The 17,401-nt window shown below is 47.2% G+C and overlaps 1 protein-coding gene across 1 annotated transcript in view; it reads right to left on the bottom strand.

Moving 5' to 3' along the window:
- Nucleotides 1-17,401, bottom strand: part of GRHL3 (grainyhead like transcription factor 3) — a 68,272-nt gene that overhangs the window by 5,718 nt on the left and 45,153 nt on the right. The window contains exons 4-16 of the mRNA XM_064471518.1: nucleotides 12,584-12,770; nucleotides 11,827-11,888; nucleotides 9,874-10,210; nucleotides 9,495-9,574; nucleotides 7,505-7,658; nucleotides 6,579-6,690; nucleotides 5,759-5,853; nucleotides 3,905-4,063; nucleotides 3,250-3,328; nucleotides 2,714-2,847; nucleotides 1,791-1,825; nucleotides 980-1,068; nucleotides 753-838 (exon numbers count right to left, since the gene is read on the bottom strand). Coding sequence (XP_064327588.1) covers nucleotides 753-838; nucleotides 980-1,068; nucleotides 1,791-1,825; nucleotides 2,714-2,847; nucleotides 3,250-3,328; nucleotides 3,905-4,063; nucleotides 5,759-5,853; nucleotides 6,579-6,690; nucleotides 7,505-7,658; nucleotides 9,495-9,574; nucleotides 9,874-10,210; nucleotides 11,827-11,888; nucleotides 12,584-12,770 — 1,609 coding nt within the window. The remainder of the gene's footprint in view (nucleotides 1-752; nucleotides 839-979; nucleotides 1,069-1,790; nucleotides 1,826-2,713; nucleotides 2,848-3,249; nucleotides 3,329-3,904; nucleotides 4,064-5,758; nucleotides 5,854-6,578; nucleotides 6,691-7,504; nucleotides 7,659-9,494; nucleotides 9,575-9,873; nucleotides 10,211-11,826; nucleotides 11,889-12,583; nucleotides 12,771-17,401) is intronic.

The following is a 17,401-nucleotide window of genomic DNA, read 5'->3' as shown; positions in this document are numbered from 1 at the left end:
GGATGCATCTGACTGCAGCTTTTGCTTAGGTTTAGGTGATCTGCGAAGCTTTCCGGCGGGCCTCTCCTAGGCAAGTACAGTTACGGACTTAGGATGACGGTTTTGTAGCTTTTTCACAAGCTTTTTCTGTAGAGCTTTTTGACCCTGTGGTGAGGGATGGGGGAGGCAGAAGATGGCAAAGAATCCTCTGTGCTGACATTTTTCAAACTCTCTATTTTTAAAAGTTTGTAAAACCAACAGAGCTTAAAGTGCAGCCATAAAGCCACCCCAAATCTGGGAGGTTTATTGTTTGTTTCCTTCCCAGCAATCTCCAAAGAGGGGTGGGTTATCAGAGATGCTGCTGATAATCATCACAGAAATATGTCTGTGTGCTCCTCAAACACAACACAGGGAATTCCAGCATGAGGCCAGAACTGGCTTCAGGTTGTACATCTACAGCCTTGAGAACAGAAAGGGTGTTTTACAATGGAAAATATGAATGTGTTGCTGTAAGAGGGGATTGATATTATGATCTGAACAACACATCTTGCCATGAGGACTGTTATTCCCCACTGCAGCACTAACAACACAGAGCTCACGCCAGCAGCTGTGGGTAGAATTCACTTGCTCCTCACAATTTCCATTTCCCGTCTCAAGAGAAAGCAGACATGAGATATAAATGGTCTTACAGTAATTCAGCTTCCTATACACCAAATGCCATTGCCCTTTTATCTGCAGTTGTACCCGTGCTGCAGTTTTTTGGTAACACTTACAGCTGTTCTGAGGCCCTGGAGATCTGGTGTCTTCAACATGAGAGCATCAAACACTTCCTCTGATTCCCTCCGCACGTACAACAAGACTGAAAGAAATAAAGCACAGCACTGAATCAGGGCTCTTCGCAGCGTATTCTCAGTGATGTGGCCTCACGTAATTCACGATCCAAGGTTACGCGAATCAATGAGACGCTACATTCAGGAAGGGTTCCCATCCCAGGGTTTACCTCTCTGAGGATCTTCTTCCTTGGTTTGCTTTGGAGGTATCGGGTCAAACTCATCTGTGAATGAGGCACCACTGCGTTTTAAGGGCAGCCTAAGCAAAAGGAATACAATACTCTCAAGAGGACAGAACAATAGCAGCGAACAAAACAATTCCAGCAAATGAACTCTTGATTGAACAACCAATTACTCCAACAAACATCCAGCAATTAAATATTGGTTTTGTAATTACGGCAGCAGAGCGTCTATCAGAGCTGCAGCTTCCTGCCTAACGCATACAGGGACAGCAGCGAGTGCAGGCAGCGGTTTTGGTGTCACATCATAAACAAAGGCCCTTTGCACCTTCACATCATTGTTTCTCTATTGATGTCACTGGACAATGGATCAAGCCTTGGGTAAACACTGCTTCTCCCCATTCTAGACACATTTCAAGTGTGATTTCTACTTCATTCCAGTTTATTTTCTAGCAGCATCTGCCTCTGGTTACTGGAACCCTTCAGTGACAGCTCTGTAATCATTTTTTTCCCCTTCTTTCAAACATTGTCTCAATAAGAACAGCAGGACAGCCATGGACCAGACTCACGCTGGAGTGGCTCACTGACGGGGAAAGAAAAGCGTCTGTGTTTCCGCATCCCTTGAGTCCACTCTAGGCCAAAATGTAACGTGTACTTTGACACTCAAGGGCATCAGGGAGACGCTATGCTGCGTTATTTTGCACCTGTAGATATATACTGCCTACGGATATCAAACAACCATGACATACCCGAAGAAACAGAGCAGCTGATGGGTGGGAAATACAAACTGCTGCCTCCTTACCTGTTTGCAGAGTTGGGAACAGCAGGAGGGAGCACCTTGAAATGGAAAGGAAACATCGATCTTTTAGTTTGCACAGTATCACAGTGAGCCAGCGAAGCTGCCCATGTGCAACATGGGCACATTTTAAACATGATTTCCCTCCTCCCAGGCCATCACTTTTCCTATGCAATTAAACCCAAACATCTGTGTGTGTTTCTTAGATTAAATGAAACCTGATATAAAGAACCTATCTAGATTCTCCTCCTCAGTTTATAAGAGACCTTCTGGAACACATATCTAGCTAGACCCAAAAGCAGGTCAAATCTCATAACCTGCTTGGGACCAAGGACCAAGTTTCTCAGCGAGTTCTTTGGTTGTAAACCAGATTCTTCTAGTCCCTGTTTTTGATGCTGATGCTTCAGTACAGCAGCCACTGCAATAGGACGCTACAGTTTTGTCACAGATGGCTTTTCCCTGCTGTTTGACAAACCGAGACAGTTGTTCCTTGAAGGAAAACTGATGAGCTCTGAAGGACGCTGGGTTTCGGTTTTTGGGGGCTCAAGGGACAGAGAAGGGCAGAGGACAAGCAAGACATATCCCACACGCGCAGGGACTGAAAGGTCGCATTTTTCTATAGTTTACTTTCTGCTGATATTCTTTGCTACCGCTCCAGTGCTCTTTGGAAGCTGCAGGTGATACCTGTAAACCACAGGAATATCTGGCTGGAAGGAACCTGGAAAGGTTATCTTGCCCATCACTGTTGCATGACTACCTAGGCCACTCCTGACAGCTACGTCTTCAAGTTCACCACATTTCCACAGAAGGATTGTGGTTTGGTTTTGGTTTTTTACATAACATAAGTCATGTCTGGGGACTGATCAGTTTGGAAATGATGGGGGTGATGGATGAGGGCAACAGGTTGGTTGTTTTCTGAAGGGACTTACCGTGCCACACCTCTGCAGGTTTGAAAAATGGACGTTGGGGATAAACAGGACTGGCTGGGTTTCGAGGTCAGTCTCTGGCCTCAGGAACGTGATTTCATTCCCTCTGAAGCCAGAGAGCAAACAGCCTTTCAGACCTACAGATGGAAAGTCCAGTTCATCTCAGTTCACATGGCAGTTTAAGAGGCAACTACATGCAGAGTGAGGAAAGCGCCTGCCCAAGGTCTCCCAACAGAAATATTAGAAAAAAGAGGGGACCCTGCAGAACCAGGTGTTCAGGGCTTGCCCAGGGCCATCTCCCCCGGGGAAGGCTCCCTGCCAAGACCCCAAGACAATTCAGAAAGGTTGGTTAGTATTAATAAAGGGCTTTCAGAGTCTTGGTAGGAGACCAGGCAAGGACCTGACTGACAAGTTATTTCTGAAAGGTGCTGATTTCATCAGGCTTGGCAGTACCCAGGGCCAGATCCTGTGGAAGTTAACGGACAAGCCTACATGGATTTCAACACGCTTTGGATCAGGTAACAAACACTAGCACTGACCATTGTTATTGGAGTCCAGGCATTTTCCTTTCCTTCTGAACTGTTTCCTTTCATCATCTCGCATTTTCCTCTCGGCTCCCTGTGGGGAAGATAAGGCAAAAATTAGGACAATGGCAGTTCTAACATTGGCAAGAGAGGGTTTACTGATGACCTCTGGGAGATAAGCACATTAAGGTAAAGGGAGTCTTTATTAAAAAACGCCCATCTCAGAGGCCTTCCACAGGCTGTCCAGAAGTTTCTGATCCTTATAAATTAAAAAATGAAAAGAAAATTTACTTATAAAAATGAGAAATGCAGACAAAAATCACTGTGAGAAATTTTTCCATGGGAAGATATCTGAGGCTGGAGAAGAACCTCTTAAGGAGGTTCTCATGTCTTCTGCTATTTAAAAACTTGTCAAAAATAGAGTTTATTATGAGGCACAATCCCATGTAGGTCTGATACGGGAAAAACTTTCTAATGACTCTGTTCTACAAAGGCCTCAGCAGTGCAGACACATCCCTGCTGTCCTGTCGCACTCACCGGAGGGGACTAACCCTCTCTGTTCCTCAGCCCTGACCTCTAGGCTGTTCTAGACTCTCACAACCTTTCTGTTTTTTCTCCTGGAGTCACTCACCACTGGTTTAAAATTCCTGGTGGAAAAGCAATGTTCTACCTTATCACAGAATATCTTGATCTGGCAGACGGCGCGGTGCACCAGCTGGCTGGTTCCATTGCCGTAGTCATAAGTGTCTATCTGGAGGTTGAGCGGGACACCTTTCACTCCTTTCTGGGAGGAGAAGTCAGTGCTCAGGCAATTCACCCCAATAAATACCTGCAAATAGGAACAGAGATTGATACAGCTTGTTGGCTCTGAAAACAATTCTCAGACGGCAATGAGAACAGTGGGTAGGGACGAAAGCAGCTCCTGAGACATCCTTCCAACCCTCCCAGCATCAGCCAAGCGCATGAGCTGTTGGTTTCCCACCTGAGCGCACCCACCAGTCCTTCCTAGCCACAGTTTCCCCACACCTATTGCAGCTCCCCGTCTCTCTATTAACCCTTAGGCACTCCACTCCATCAGCTCAGGCAAGCGTCAGACAAGATGCAAAGTCTGCCTGGGGATGTTCTCACTGATATTTCTGATCTTTCATTTGAACACGGGACCCTCAGACAGCAATGTCCCCGAGGAAGGGAGGAGGACTAGACTACAGCTTCAGGAATTACAAATCATTGCTGCTAGTCAAATAAATATTCATCACACACTGGCCTCCTTTATCCTACTCCTCCTCTTTTAGGATGGAGTTACCTCCAGTGGGAGCTTTTGACGAAAAGCTGAGCACAAACATGATCCACATTGTTTCTCCAAATTACCAGCTCCTTTGTGTGACCTTGGAATTTCCCCTGGACTCTGGGGACACATTTGCAGCTGGTGAAGCTCCCACAGCTCCATCAGCAGGGCTTTGGCTGAGGATTTCAGCCCTGAAACCTAATGTCAGATCTAGTCAGTACCTATATATAGAAAAAAAACTACTTAACTGTGGTGTGAAGTTTAATTGCAAGAAGAGAAGTAACAGGTGCTACAGACGACCCAAATACCTGACCCCTCCTGTCGCGGCTCCCAGCCCTCGCAGCTCTCTGAAGTCTCACCTTTACCTGCCCCAGGCCAGTGCATGTACGGAGTTTCTCCTAAGAGTTAAACCCAGTTTTGCTGAGGTGCCCCTGAGGGCTTGCCACATACCTGACATATTTCCATTTCTGACAGCTTTGCCTTGAAGACATTTGTTAACCTCTTGGGTTGTAAAAGACCAAGGTCGCCTTTGGGCTAAAAGAATCCCAAAGCAAACCAGAGTTTTCCCAAGCTTCCAGATTCAGAGAGATAGGGTATTTATGCTTTACTTTTTTTTCTTAGTTACTTCATCTTTTTTTTATATACTACTCTCAATCCACACTAGATACAAAGTGTTAGCAAGAAACTCTGAAGAGATGCAGAAGAGACAGCAGAGCTGGAAAGGTGTTGATATAAGCTTTACAGATTTTAAGGTCAAAAGGGATCTTGTGACCTGCCTGGCTCCCTTCCGCATCACACAAGCCACAGAAGGGTGGTCAGTCATTTCTGCACCGAAACGCTGCCTTGAAAGGAGGGTCTTTGTTCCCTAAGCTGTGGTTTATTTAAATAGGCTTCACCTACATGTGAGTAGAGCCCTGATCTAGGCTGCCTGCTGCAAAAGGCTTTCTTCAGAGTTATCCATCAGCACTAAAAAAACATCTCTGAGCCAGTCTCAGGTGTACCCAGAGTGTTTATTAGCTAATGGCAATGCTTAAACACACAGAGAAGCATGGTGTCCTTCCTCACTGTCCTGGCAGACAAACACTACCTGGGGCCACTGGAATGGAATTGTTTGGATTTGAAACTCTCTCTGTCTTTCAGCTGAGGAGTGGGGGGGAGCAAACCTGGGCCATCAGAAAGGAGCCTACCGTTTTGCTGTGGACCAAGGCTTCCCATATCCCTTCTACAAGCAGTTTGTACCTTTGCTTCTTCGTGGATGTTCCACACGAAGGACAGTGCGTTGTAGGCTAACTCCTCGATGTTCTGCACTGTGTTGAAGTTTTCTTTACAGTCAGCTGAAATGCAATGGAGAAGACGTTTATACTCTGGCTGCAAAACGGGTTACATTCCCTAGGTTTTCCACCCCGCAAAAGCCTGCTTCTCACTGACTCCAAGGCTAAAAGAAACCTTGTAATATAACAGAGGCTGTCCTCAATACCACTGGATAAACCTTAGTGTACATATGTAAGGGGTAGGCCAGAAATGACTCAAGGATTTTGGCTGATGACTGCTATTTGAGTGGTGATGCTATGCTAAGGCAACGTGAATTGTTTCTAAATTCAAACAACTGTGTCTCGCTCTAAGCCGCCAGGTGCTCAGCTGGACAAACACAACCTTCCTCTGGCCCAGCATAAAACACTGTAAAGCCTGTGTGGTGGTAGTGGAGAAGGACAAGCGGTACCAAAGCCTTTTCTGGCCCAGATTCCCAGACTCCAAGAGGCCATAGGTCACGTGGGTAAGAGCCAAAATAGCATTTTCTGTCTCTCTCTGACCGAAGCTCTTTGATGTATCTTGGGTTCCTAGTGCACGTCCCTACTCTTGGCAAACACCATCTTAAACCCACAAGAGCTCCTCAGCCAGAAAGGATCTGAAGCCAGCAGATCAGCCTGCTCCTCCCCACTTTCCTCCAGGCCAGATTCTGGAGCTTCAGCTGTGTTACTGTGTATTGGAAATGCAGTAAAATGGTGCTAGAAGTTATCATCCCCACCCAGCCATCGCAGTCAGACAGCCCCGCTCATACCAACGTCAATGACTCTCTGCTTGGCTGTGGGCTGGCGGGAATGCCAGTGCTTCCAGAACTTGAGCTGCTCCGTCGGGATCTTTTCGTTGTCAAAAACAATCATCACAACACTCTGTAACACAGTGAGGATATCCATGTTAGTACACACAGCAGGCTAATGCCTGGTGCCCTCATTGCCCTTTCCATCCAGTGCATCCACGCGCCAGCCAAGGGCAGCTTAGTGTCATTGTTAATGTTTTACTGCTGGGGAAACTGAGGCAGACAAGGGAAGGGACTTGAACACGGTCATGCAGGCAGTGAGTGACAGAGCCAGGAGCAAAACCAAGATGCCCTGTCTGCCCCCTAATTGCACTGCCCATGAGTTCCCACCGACTCCAAGGCATACAAGGATCCTGCGCTGGAGGAATGTTAGCAGTACTGCAGCAAGTATTTAGTCTGGGACAGCCTAAAAGGTCTTTTTCTAGACATTCTCAGTTTCAGGAATCCTGTAAGTCTTGAGATATCCAAAATCTAGCCCCTAAATACCACTCAGGATTGGAGGACCAGGGTTCTTTGCTGGGAATTCAAGCTCAGCTTAGTCTCGAGGGTGGCTCTGAGGCCTGGCCACACATCCCAGGAGCAAGACAAGGAACCTCTCTCTAGCTCCGAAGTCTTCCCACAAAGGCCCCCAGCCAGCCATCGGCTGGGGAGGCCTTTGTGCATCCCTGACCTAACTGTGAAAAGTTTCAACTGCCAGGTAACATGAAGGTTGTTGCTGTGCATCAGAGGATTAGCTTGCTATGAGTGAATCCATCCCATTCATCGCTTTAAGCCAACATGAGCCACAAAGCCATTACTCTTCATGCCCAGCTCTGTTCCCAGGCCAGTACAATTGCTGGATGTCTGATTACAGCATGTGTCAGCAAAATTGTCAGCTTGTCTCTTACCTTCACTTTATTTGAGGACAAGTGTAAACATTTGCTGTCTCCAGCTGTCCGCAGCGTGATGGGATAGAACTGTCCTTTGTTGAGGTAGGCCATGGGAGAGTCCCCAGATTTGATGTGAATGGCTTTGGGTGACCCCAGAGTGTATTCAAAGTCACTTGTATGGAACAAAGAGAGAATGATGAATAAGCACACGCTGCTGTTTCACTCCAAAAGCAAGACAGGAGACATGCAAGTCTCCATCCCTACAGGTCACAGACACTGTACACACAGGAGACTCTGCCCTATTCCCCATCTCATACGCCCCTACAGATGTGATTGAGCACTTCCCAGCACAGCACCTACTGGTCCTCCCCAACACCCAGGGGAGCAGCAGCTCTCAGATATCCTCATTTTACCCTTTGGTTTTGACTTCAGAAACCCTGTACATTATTGTAACCAGTATCTCTGTGTGGACGGCTACAGGACTATTGCACAATCAAAAGCCTAAACCAAGACAAACAAAAATAGGTACCTGTGATGAGACTTTTTGAACATGCTAAACTCAGATTCCTGTCTGCAAGTTCACACCCATAAATGGCTGACCCAGGCAAACTGGGTCCTAATGGGCCCTGAGAAATAGGAGGACCTGCAGGACACTGAAATCTGCTTGTTTATCCCGGTTTTTAAAAATGGCTTTAAAAGCCCAGCTTGTCAAACTCTCCATCTGGTGGGCAGCAACTTTAGTCCTCACAAAAAAGATTTGTAGTGTTACACAGAAGAAGGTGTCACTGTTGACAAGGGAATTTGAAAAGAAGAGCCTGATTTTCAAGAAGCCCTGCACCTATAAGCATTCAAACCATGAGGCTAGCTCGAGCTCTTTTGTGAGGAATCTGTGCAAGCTACCACCTGCACACAAGCCTTCACACAGAATCTTCAAGTGCCCTGGAGTTGAAGATCATCGTATTCCTATTTAGTCACTAACCCCTCTCTTTTTCCTGCGCCACCTCCCCTGTGATGCCATCTCTGAAGATAGGCTTGGCAACTCCTCTTATCTATAGCCAGGAGAGCCAGAGAACTTTAGCGCACAAAACAACAGCGAACAGAAAGCCTCTCGCTCATGAACGCGAGCTGCTGTCTGTGTGAAAATCCCCACGTCTGACAGCTGAGTCACGGAGTCAGGTGACTCAGGAGGCAAATAAAAAGTGGGAGGTGAAATAATGTTACCTACTCGGAGATTTGATGTGGTATCTAGAGCAGGAAAGCTTTGCCTGAGAGAGTGGTGGAAAGGAGGTAGAAATCTCTCCCGTTTTAGGAATAAGAGGCAGTGGCACCTTCTAAAATCAAGGTTGACTAACAGCGCTAAACCCAAAGCAAGGACCTAAACCTTAGATTAGGAGGAGGCTCCTTATCACCCTCATCAACTGTCATCTTCATTTTCTCTGTCATTTACCCCATTTCAAGTAGCTTGTGGAAAGATGGTTCAGCCACCTGGATCTATCTGTAGCACGGGAACCAAGCAGTGCTCCCCAGGAAGGGGCTGTAACGCAGAGCAAACCATGGAAGTCCTCGGTGCCACATCTCCCCTCCTGCAGGTCAGGTGATCAGATCAGAGCAGTGGAAGCACTGGATTTACACCAGTTTGGCCAACAGAATACAGTCTGAACCACACACCTCTCCAGCTAAAAACATGAACTGGCACAACTCCGTCTAGTAACTCGAATTTAAGATTGGGTTTGACTCCTTTTCAGCAAAACATTTCAAACCCTAATCCCTGCTTCCGACTACAAACACTAACATTCATCACTGCTTTGTGTCTAAAGTCACAGAACAGCAACTTGCCCCTAAGACACCAGGGGAACACAACCTGTCTCTGCAAAAGCATGACATCTGTAAGTTTGCAAGGGTCACTGTCAAGACTGGCACTGGGTTGAGGGAAGGGATGCGGTCTTTCCCCAGGAAAGGGCCACAGCCAAGGGCACTGGAAACCCAGAGACCATGGACTGGCACTTACCTCTTAACACCGTCCGTAGCATAACTCTCAGGACAAGGTGGCTCTGGCTGGGGTTTGAGGATATCACTGAAGAGTAGCGACTGTAGACAAGTGGAAACAAAACAGTCAGAAGTAGAATCTTTCATTGCTTTGTCCATCCACCTCTCCCAGCCATGACAACAGAGGCCACAGATAAAACATGGACCCTCATTTCAAAGCCTTATCCTACTTCCAAAAGCAATGTAAAAACCCCAACAACTCAGTGGGAATGGCATCAAGCTTCTAATGCAAAAGCAAAGCTCCCACTGATTCCAGCATGAGCAAACCCCAGACTAGAGACAGCCGCATGCCGCACCCCCTGGGCTGCACGGCCAACATGCAACCCACTAACGGCTCTGACCTCCTGGGGGTCCTCTTTGAAAGTGCTGTCTGGCTGCCACCTCTGCTGCGGTGGGGCTACGGGGATGCTCTCGAAGAGGGAGTTCAATGAGGTGTTGTCGTATACATCCCCTGGAGGGACCATGTAGTTGTCTGGGGTGGCATCCAGCTTGCTAGTGCCTGGTGGAAGCATGGCTGGCTTGTGAGGAGTAGGGACGCCTTCAAGACTTAAGCCGTTCTTCTTCTGTGGCTCACAATATTCTTGGGTCATGGAGACATTTTCAGACAATAGCTTCATGAGATGGGCTGAGCCATCAAAGGATGCGATGTCTGGGTCGTACTCCATTCCGTGGCAGTGCCTGGTGGAGAAAGGGTCCTGTCTCAAACCAGGGCAGAGGGTGGACAATCCCAGCAAGTTGTCACAGCAAGAAGCAAGTGCCTTGATGTGCTGCTGGGAAGCAAACTGCACAGGCTAGCTGCCAGGTGACCTTGAGTCAGCTGTGTACATCTCCTGCTTGATATGGGAGATCTGACAGGCCTGTGGGTGATCTCCACCCATACCTCTCAGTGCAATCAGCAAGAGCCAGAGGTGCTCAGCAGATAAGGGATGATCACACGAAATCAGAGAATATGTTTTAGACATGGTTTGGGGCTGCAGCCAGGGCCTACATCCATTATTTCTTTATTTGGGCTATTAAACACTCAGAGCAGCAGGAACGATAGGAAAGATAACTGCTGTGTGGTCTTTCCATCTTAGTCTTTTTAAGGCTCATTGACATTGAAAGCTGATTTTTTTAAAGTCTTTTTTGGGGGGGGGGGGATTGGGTTTTGTTGGTTTTGGGTTGACTTTTATTTTAAAGGAAGGCTGATTCTTGACCAAATTCACAAACTCTAGGAGCTTGGGAAGCAAAACTCCCAGAGAACATGAGATCAGTGAAAAATTGACAGGGCTGCAGTATTGGAAGTGATGTGTATGGCCCAGGCTTCAGAGCAGAAAAGACTAAGTATAGGAACTATCAAGCAATAAAGACACATACAAAAATGCACTCCTCTTGCACACGGAAACCATCCCTTTCTGCGGCATCCCAAGAACTGGTCCCTTCTGCAGCGGTGACTCTGCTCTAGCTGAGCTGGGAAAAGGTGGCTTATTGCCCCTGTGACCATGCTCAGAAAACAAGCCAACCCCAACATTCGCAACCCGCACACCGCTTGCGTGAGCTACCCCCAAGGGAAGTAAAGCTGAACGAGTGGCTCCCACCCGCTCTGCTTCGAGGGCTTCACCTTCATCTGTGTGCTGAAATTTCTGTAGTTAATAAAACACATACCACCGTCCAGAATGCAGTGGCCTTTCAGAGAGGAGAAAACAGCCTAACTCAGCTTACTTAAGAAGAAGGAATGAAGTATCGTTCAAGAGGCTTATTCTGTCAAGTAGTTAAAAACAGAAAAGGTTGCCAAAGTACATAGCATCCAGGAAGGGGAACTGAACTCATGATGGCAAATGAGCCATTAATTTAATAGTTAATTATCTGAAAACCTCAAAGGACAAATGGGAGTCACTGGAAGAGAATCCTGGGAGACTGGAAGCAAGTGGAACAGAAATATTTATCGGCCTAGTGAATGGAAGAGGACTTGGTCATTGCTCCCTTCTTGCTGCCAATGCTTAATCCCCTTCCCCTTTCCAACTGTCACACAGTAGGAAATACAGACAAATTCTTCAGCTGCTGCAAATGAGCGCAACTCCTCTGAACACAGCTAGACAGATCCTCAGTTGTGTAAATGGGTGTAGCTCAATTTATACCTGCTTGGGACCTGGCCTAAAGAATTTTAATATATGTCTCAGGGTTAATAACCTCCACTGTTGTTGGTAATAACACTGTGCTTTGATGTCTATTTTATGCAAGCTAAGAGGCCCATCATGCATGCAAGCAGCTGCAGGAGAATTAGACAGCTATAGAGAGCAAAAAATGAAGCTAACCTCTTTCCTATTTCATTGCGTCCCATCATACCAGATGGAAGAATCCTCTTTTCCTTTGGGACCTAGAACAAGGCAGAACAAAGAATTTGTTTATTGTTAGATTTTATTAATGGAAAACAGAGGCAAAATTAGCCTTGTCTGTGCATCAAGTGAAGTCTTATAGATAAAACACTGGCTGAATAATAAACACCGGGCGAGGACACAGGAGACCTGGGCTCTCTTGCTGGTTCTGCCATGGATTCCCCAAGGTAACCTTAGGCAAGCCACAACATTTTGTTCTGGGAAGGACTTTCAAAAGCACCCAAGTGAATGGGAACATTGCTCCTGTTGGTTTCAATTAGGGCGAAATCATATACACATTTCTTGAAGCCTCATCCTACAGCAACAGTAGAATAATAAAGATGCACCTAGCTATTCCAGCTCCATGTCTCTCAAAGAATTCCTGTTTCTTATATGAAAGCTGTCATGGGAAAAAAAAAGCCACCAGGCTGAGACTCAAGACACCCAGGTTCAGTTTCTCACCCTGCCCTGGGTTCCCTCCAGAGTATAATGGTGTTTTGTACCTCAGTTTACCATCTGGGCACTAGGGATAATAGTGGCACTCTACGCCTGGGGTGTTATGAGGTTCATTGCATAAACAACAGGGACAGATCAGGAGATGGGTGCCCTCCTAAGATGGCTGAGCACTTATTTTACCTTCACGCTTCTCCTCTGGAACAAAGTACCCCCAAGACACCCAGCCCCAATAGGAACGAACCATGTAGTAATCATAGAGGAGGCTCAGAGCAGCCACGCTGTCATCATCTCCATTCACCCTCATCATAGCTTTGGTGGCTGCGGTCAAGGGATTCTCTAGGTAGGTTTTCCAGGCTTCATCTTCATTGGTATAAGGGAATTTCTGGAAGTTCATGGTGTCATTCTTCATCAGACGCACAGATCTAAAACTGAGCCAGACAGAAGAAACGGAATGAAGGATACTAATTTTCCACAGCAATTTCCATGCCACCCAGCTGAACACAGGAAGGGTTTCCCAAAGGCACTGCTGGAATGCAGAAGGGATGCTTTCCTAGTCCTTAACTCCCAGAGTCTTCAGGATTACCAATTCTTCTGCCTGTAGCTATGCACAAAACTAGGCCAGAGTCTCTCTGGTGGGACCGTGCAGAGAGGCAGAGGTACCTCTGCTTCCCTCCTCCTGCCCCAGGGCTGCAAAACACCACAACATCATCTGCAACTGCTCCTACCTCGGCAAGCGCACGCTACCAGCCAGCCCGATCACGCACTGTCAAGGTGGGATGTTGGTCAGTAACTTGAATGCAACAGGATTGGGAAACTTCTCAAAATTTTTCCTTGAATTTGGAGCTAAAGGCCAGTGCAGCCCACAAATGTAAGTGATCACTCAGAGTTCAGAGACCTTGACCTACCCAGATGAAACCGAACCCCATCACTTTAATGTGCTGTTAATTCATGGTTTTTAAATGTAGTTCCAATCTGTCTTAGGGTTTGGGGGTTTTTTAAATAATGTGCATATGACTTTACTTAGAGGGAGGTAGACAGGCAGATCACAACACCCTCCCTTCCACTAAAAAATTCCTGACAAAGGTGAGGCTCATGGGACTACGTGAGCTGAGAAGCAACATACCAAAATAATGCCCTGCCTGTCGTCTCTTCTGGCACTTTCTCCAGGTCTCTCCATCTTATGTTAATAAACTGTCAGACACTTAATTACCCAAACATTGGTCATCTTTCCTTTTCCTCCAGCAAATCGTACTGGCAGCCAGCACAGAAGCACCTCCGTGAATTCCCTGAGTGCTCCACGCTGCGGGTTCACCCCGCTCAGAGGAGAGGGTGAATCAGTGGCCGTACTCCTGTCACGTCTTTCAGCCACGTGCATATGGTGTCACCACAACAGCTCACACTATTCATCATAAAAAACAAGCTTTGTGGACAAAAATTACTTCTTCATCAAAATGGAAACTTCCTGGAAGGGCAGACTGGTTTTTATTTGTGGAAGAAGTTTAGAGAAAATTAGAAGACAGACTTCTTTAATCTCCAAAGTTGCCAAGAGCAGAACCTTTCAATTGCTGCCTTTTTTATAGAAAGGCAAAGAAAATCTACAGGAATTTAGGTAATGAATGCTACATTTTAATGGCATTTTTATAAGGAATATGTTTTTTCCATTAAGCTACACTCCATAAGTTTATAATAAGTCCTGGGCTTATTCGCTTATTTAAGTGAATCATTTGGAGAACAGCAATTCCTCTTGAAAGGAATCTGGCATCTCTGAAACTCCCAATTATTGCTAACCATGACAGATACTGCCAGCCCGTTTGGTGTGAGCTGCCCATGCTGACAGGGTGAAAAACCGGGTGCTCCATGGATGCTCCTGGGCTGGAAACTGGAAGGGTGCGGAGGTGGACCTTGGATGGGGTAAAAGGTGTTGGTCCATCCTTCCTGGCAGCTCAGCTAAGACAGCTTCACTCTTGCACATGCACCAACCTCTCACACTGCCATGTCTCCAACAGGGAATACACATAAAAACCTTGCATGGATAGTTTTGGTGATGCCCCTGGATCAAACTCAAGAGCTCTCCTTGGTCGAGCAGGGTGGCAGCCCTATAATGATGCACAGTCTCTCCCAGAGCGGCACAGGGGCCATCAAGGGCTGCTTCTGCTGTCCTTGTCACCTTTTTATTAAAGAATATGTTGCTTCCACACAGAGTCCTTCCACATCTGAGCTGCACAGCAGAGAAACTGGTAACAGCTCTGCTAATGGCCTGAGGCACCCAATTCCCACTGGTTTCTATGCTCGCGTGGCGGCAGGCGCCTGAGCTCAGGTTGGTACAGAGAGTAGCTGCTTCCATGTTACGGTTCTGGCCACCACCAGCTCCCATCACGCGCTGGTATAACAGAGGTGCTGAGCTTGCTCCAATTCTCGCTCGCATGTCGGGGTGATGCGCTAACACCGGTTTCACCCCGCGCATGAAACTTCACCAGGTGTTTTGCGAGTTTCGTTGTCTTTAGCATTTCTCACGCAGCTCTCCCTCCCCTTCAGTGCCGCTGCTGTCTCCAAGGCAAGCAATCAGCATGACTCAGATTTCACTGCTGTCGACTTGGCGATGGGCTGTTCAGTCCTGTCTGGACAGGAATCCTCACCCGTTCTCAATCCGATCTTCTCAAGGAAGAATAGGCAGCAACAGAGCTTGCTCTCAGGGTGAGACTCAGCTCCTATCACTTGTAATCAACATAGATAAACACACCATGGTAAGATGGAGCAACAAAGCATTCAGGAGCTTAAAAAAAGCACAGAAGTTACAAGGAGAAATGCTTTGGAGCTTTCTTCTCTCTCACCCGCGCCCTCAACTGAAGCACTCCTCGTTGTATGACTCTGTTCTGCCTCCCTGCCTCGTCACTTTGGCACGACACAACCACTGTAGGCATGAGCAGCTGCTGTTTTAGCATTTTATCACCTGGTCTGCAATCTGTAGGCAGAGGAGAGTTGAGGAGGGGGCTTGAGGTCTCAACCACTTGCAGCTGTGTCCAGTTTATGATGAATACAAGTTTGCATTGGTCCCAGTGTTCTTGCACTGATTCACCCAGCTGAGGACTTGGACAAAGGTGGCATGATGGGGATTGCGCATTCATTCCATCTTGTTTCTTTTCCAGACTTTATACAATCCCTAATAGTCGCTGAGATATATTTGAGCGGAGCCAGGTGAACCAGCTCAGGTAGAACTCTGCAGCTAGGACAGCTCTACAGATGAGATGTAATGCAGAGTCCATCCCATCTTACTTTTTCAGAGAGGTCTGTTCTGCTCTGACCCTATTCCAGAAAAATCAACAGGGCCAACCAATACCTGAAGAAAGGGGGTCATTTGAGGAAATAAGCAGATACGATGACACGTTTAGCGGCACCCTCTTGACATCAGATGCATTTCAGATCATGCAGCCACAGCATACCATCATTTCAGTTTGCTTCTACAGCGTACTTCCAACTCAGCATTAGCAGTCTGCGTGAAGTAGAGATGCAGGAAAGGCACAACCAAATCCAGACCCAAACACACGTGAACTCTACTTTCATCACTCCCTGTGATGCCCCGTCCGTGTGGCTGTGCCATGTTTGGCCACTGCAAACTGTCTGCTCTCTGTTTGGCAGAACAAACTTTCCTTTTACAGGCAGCCGCCTTGGCGCAGCGGCTCAGACAAATGAGGACCGGTTAGTGAAACACAAACACGTGGGACCAGCAGCCTCCCTTCTTGTGTGCACAGACTCACCCCGCTGGAGCCTCGGGGTCATGTGCAAAGCAGTGCATGATTTTGGGAAGGGAGCAGTCTATTTGTTTCCAAACAGTTTAGAATTTGACACAAGGTGGTACCAGCCCCCTTTCCCCGCTCCATCCCACCCAATCTCTGTTTCCCCTATTTATCTGCCAAGTCTACCATAACAGCGGCCTCCTGATTATGAATAAACACTTAGGGCTATGCTGAAACAGGAGAATATGCCCAAAGGGTCTAGGTGGGGAGATCAGCCAAGCAGGAAAGAAATGCTTGTATTCCTCTTGCCTTTTGTTGGGTTTCAGTGGGTGGTTTTGCCGGCCATTAGGCTTTGTGTTGCTTGTCTTTGTTCTCTCCCCTATAACTGATTAGGCCTCCAACCTAAATATTAGCCATGCCAGATGCTGATGGCTACAGCGAAACATCACATTGTCAGAGGAGCAGAGAATCTATGGCAACCAGCAGCGGGAATCCAAAGCCGCAGAATAAAGACCCTGGCCTGCAGGACTCCAGAGGCAGTTCACACGGGGGCTTTCATTAGCTCTGGCCTTGTGCATCACACTCACCTCCCTGCTGAAATAGCCCTGACGTTCCCCAAGAGCCTCTTATCAGTAATATGGGGAAGGCTCAACACTGCAATCGTGAGAGCGGGACTGATGAAGAGCAATATTTACCATGACTGCTTTCCGGGGTAGAGATTTTAGCCTGCAAACCAGGCCCCCTTGCCAAGGAAGAGCATTACTCCACAAAGCGGCCTCGTTATTAAATCCAAACTTCTCAGCTAAATTCTGATTTTACCCTACGTTTGCAAGTTTAATAAATAAGCACATCCGAAGACAATGTGACAGTACAGCCACCAGTAAGCATTCTGTCACAGGCCCATTCACAGAGTCAGGCAAAAATCCAGAGACAAAACCAGGAAAACAAACAAAAAAAAAAACAAAACAGAAAAAGAAACATAATGAACACACGGACTAATGATGAAAAACACTGCCTAGATGCCAAGTACAATACAGTGTTGATCCACAGGCGTCAAAGGCTTAGGAGACCACTGATCTCATGGACCCCAACCTGCACTGGCTACAGGATTGACAAAATTCTCTGGCAGCTGGATAACAACGTGGCCTCTGTCGCTGGCCTCTCCAGGGGCATCTCAGCAGCACGATCAGCCTCAGGGTAGTGCAGTACGTTAACTTAGCACACAGCTAGATGTTTCCTAGCTGTCCCTCAGCTCTGCTTCACCCACAAAGACAGTGCACGAGCCCCTCCTTTTCCTGGAAGCACGCGCCGGCGCGGCACACATG

This window comes from Phalacrocorax carbo, chromosome 22 (genome assembly GCF_963921805.1).
Source record: "Phalacrocorax carbo chromosome 22, bPhaCar2.1, whole genome shotgun sequence".
Classification (NCBI taxonomy): Eukaryota; Metazoa; Chordata; class Aves; order Suliformes; family Phalacrocoracidae; genus Phalacrocorax; species Phalacrocorax carbo.
The sequence above is the reverse complement of the archived record's forward strand: the minus strand, read 5'-3'. Positions and strand labels throughout refer to the sequence as shown.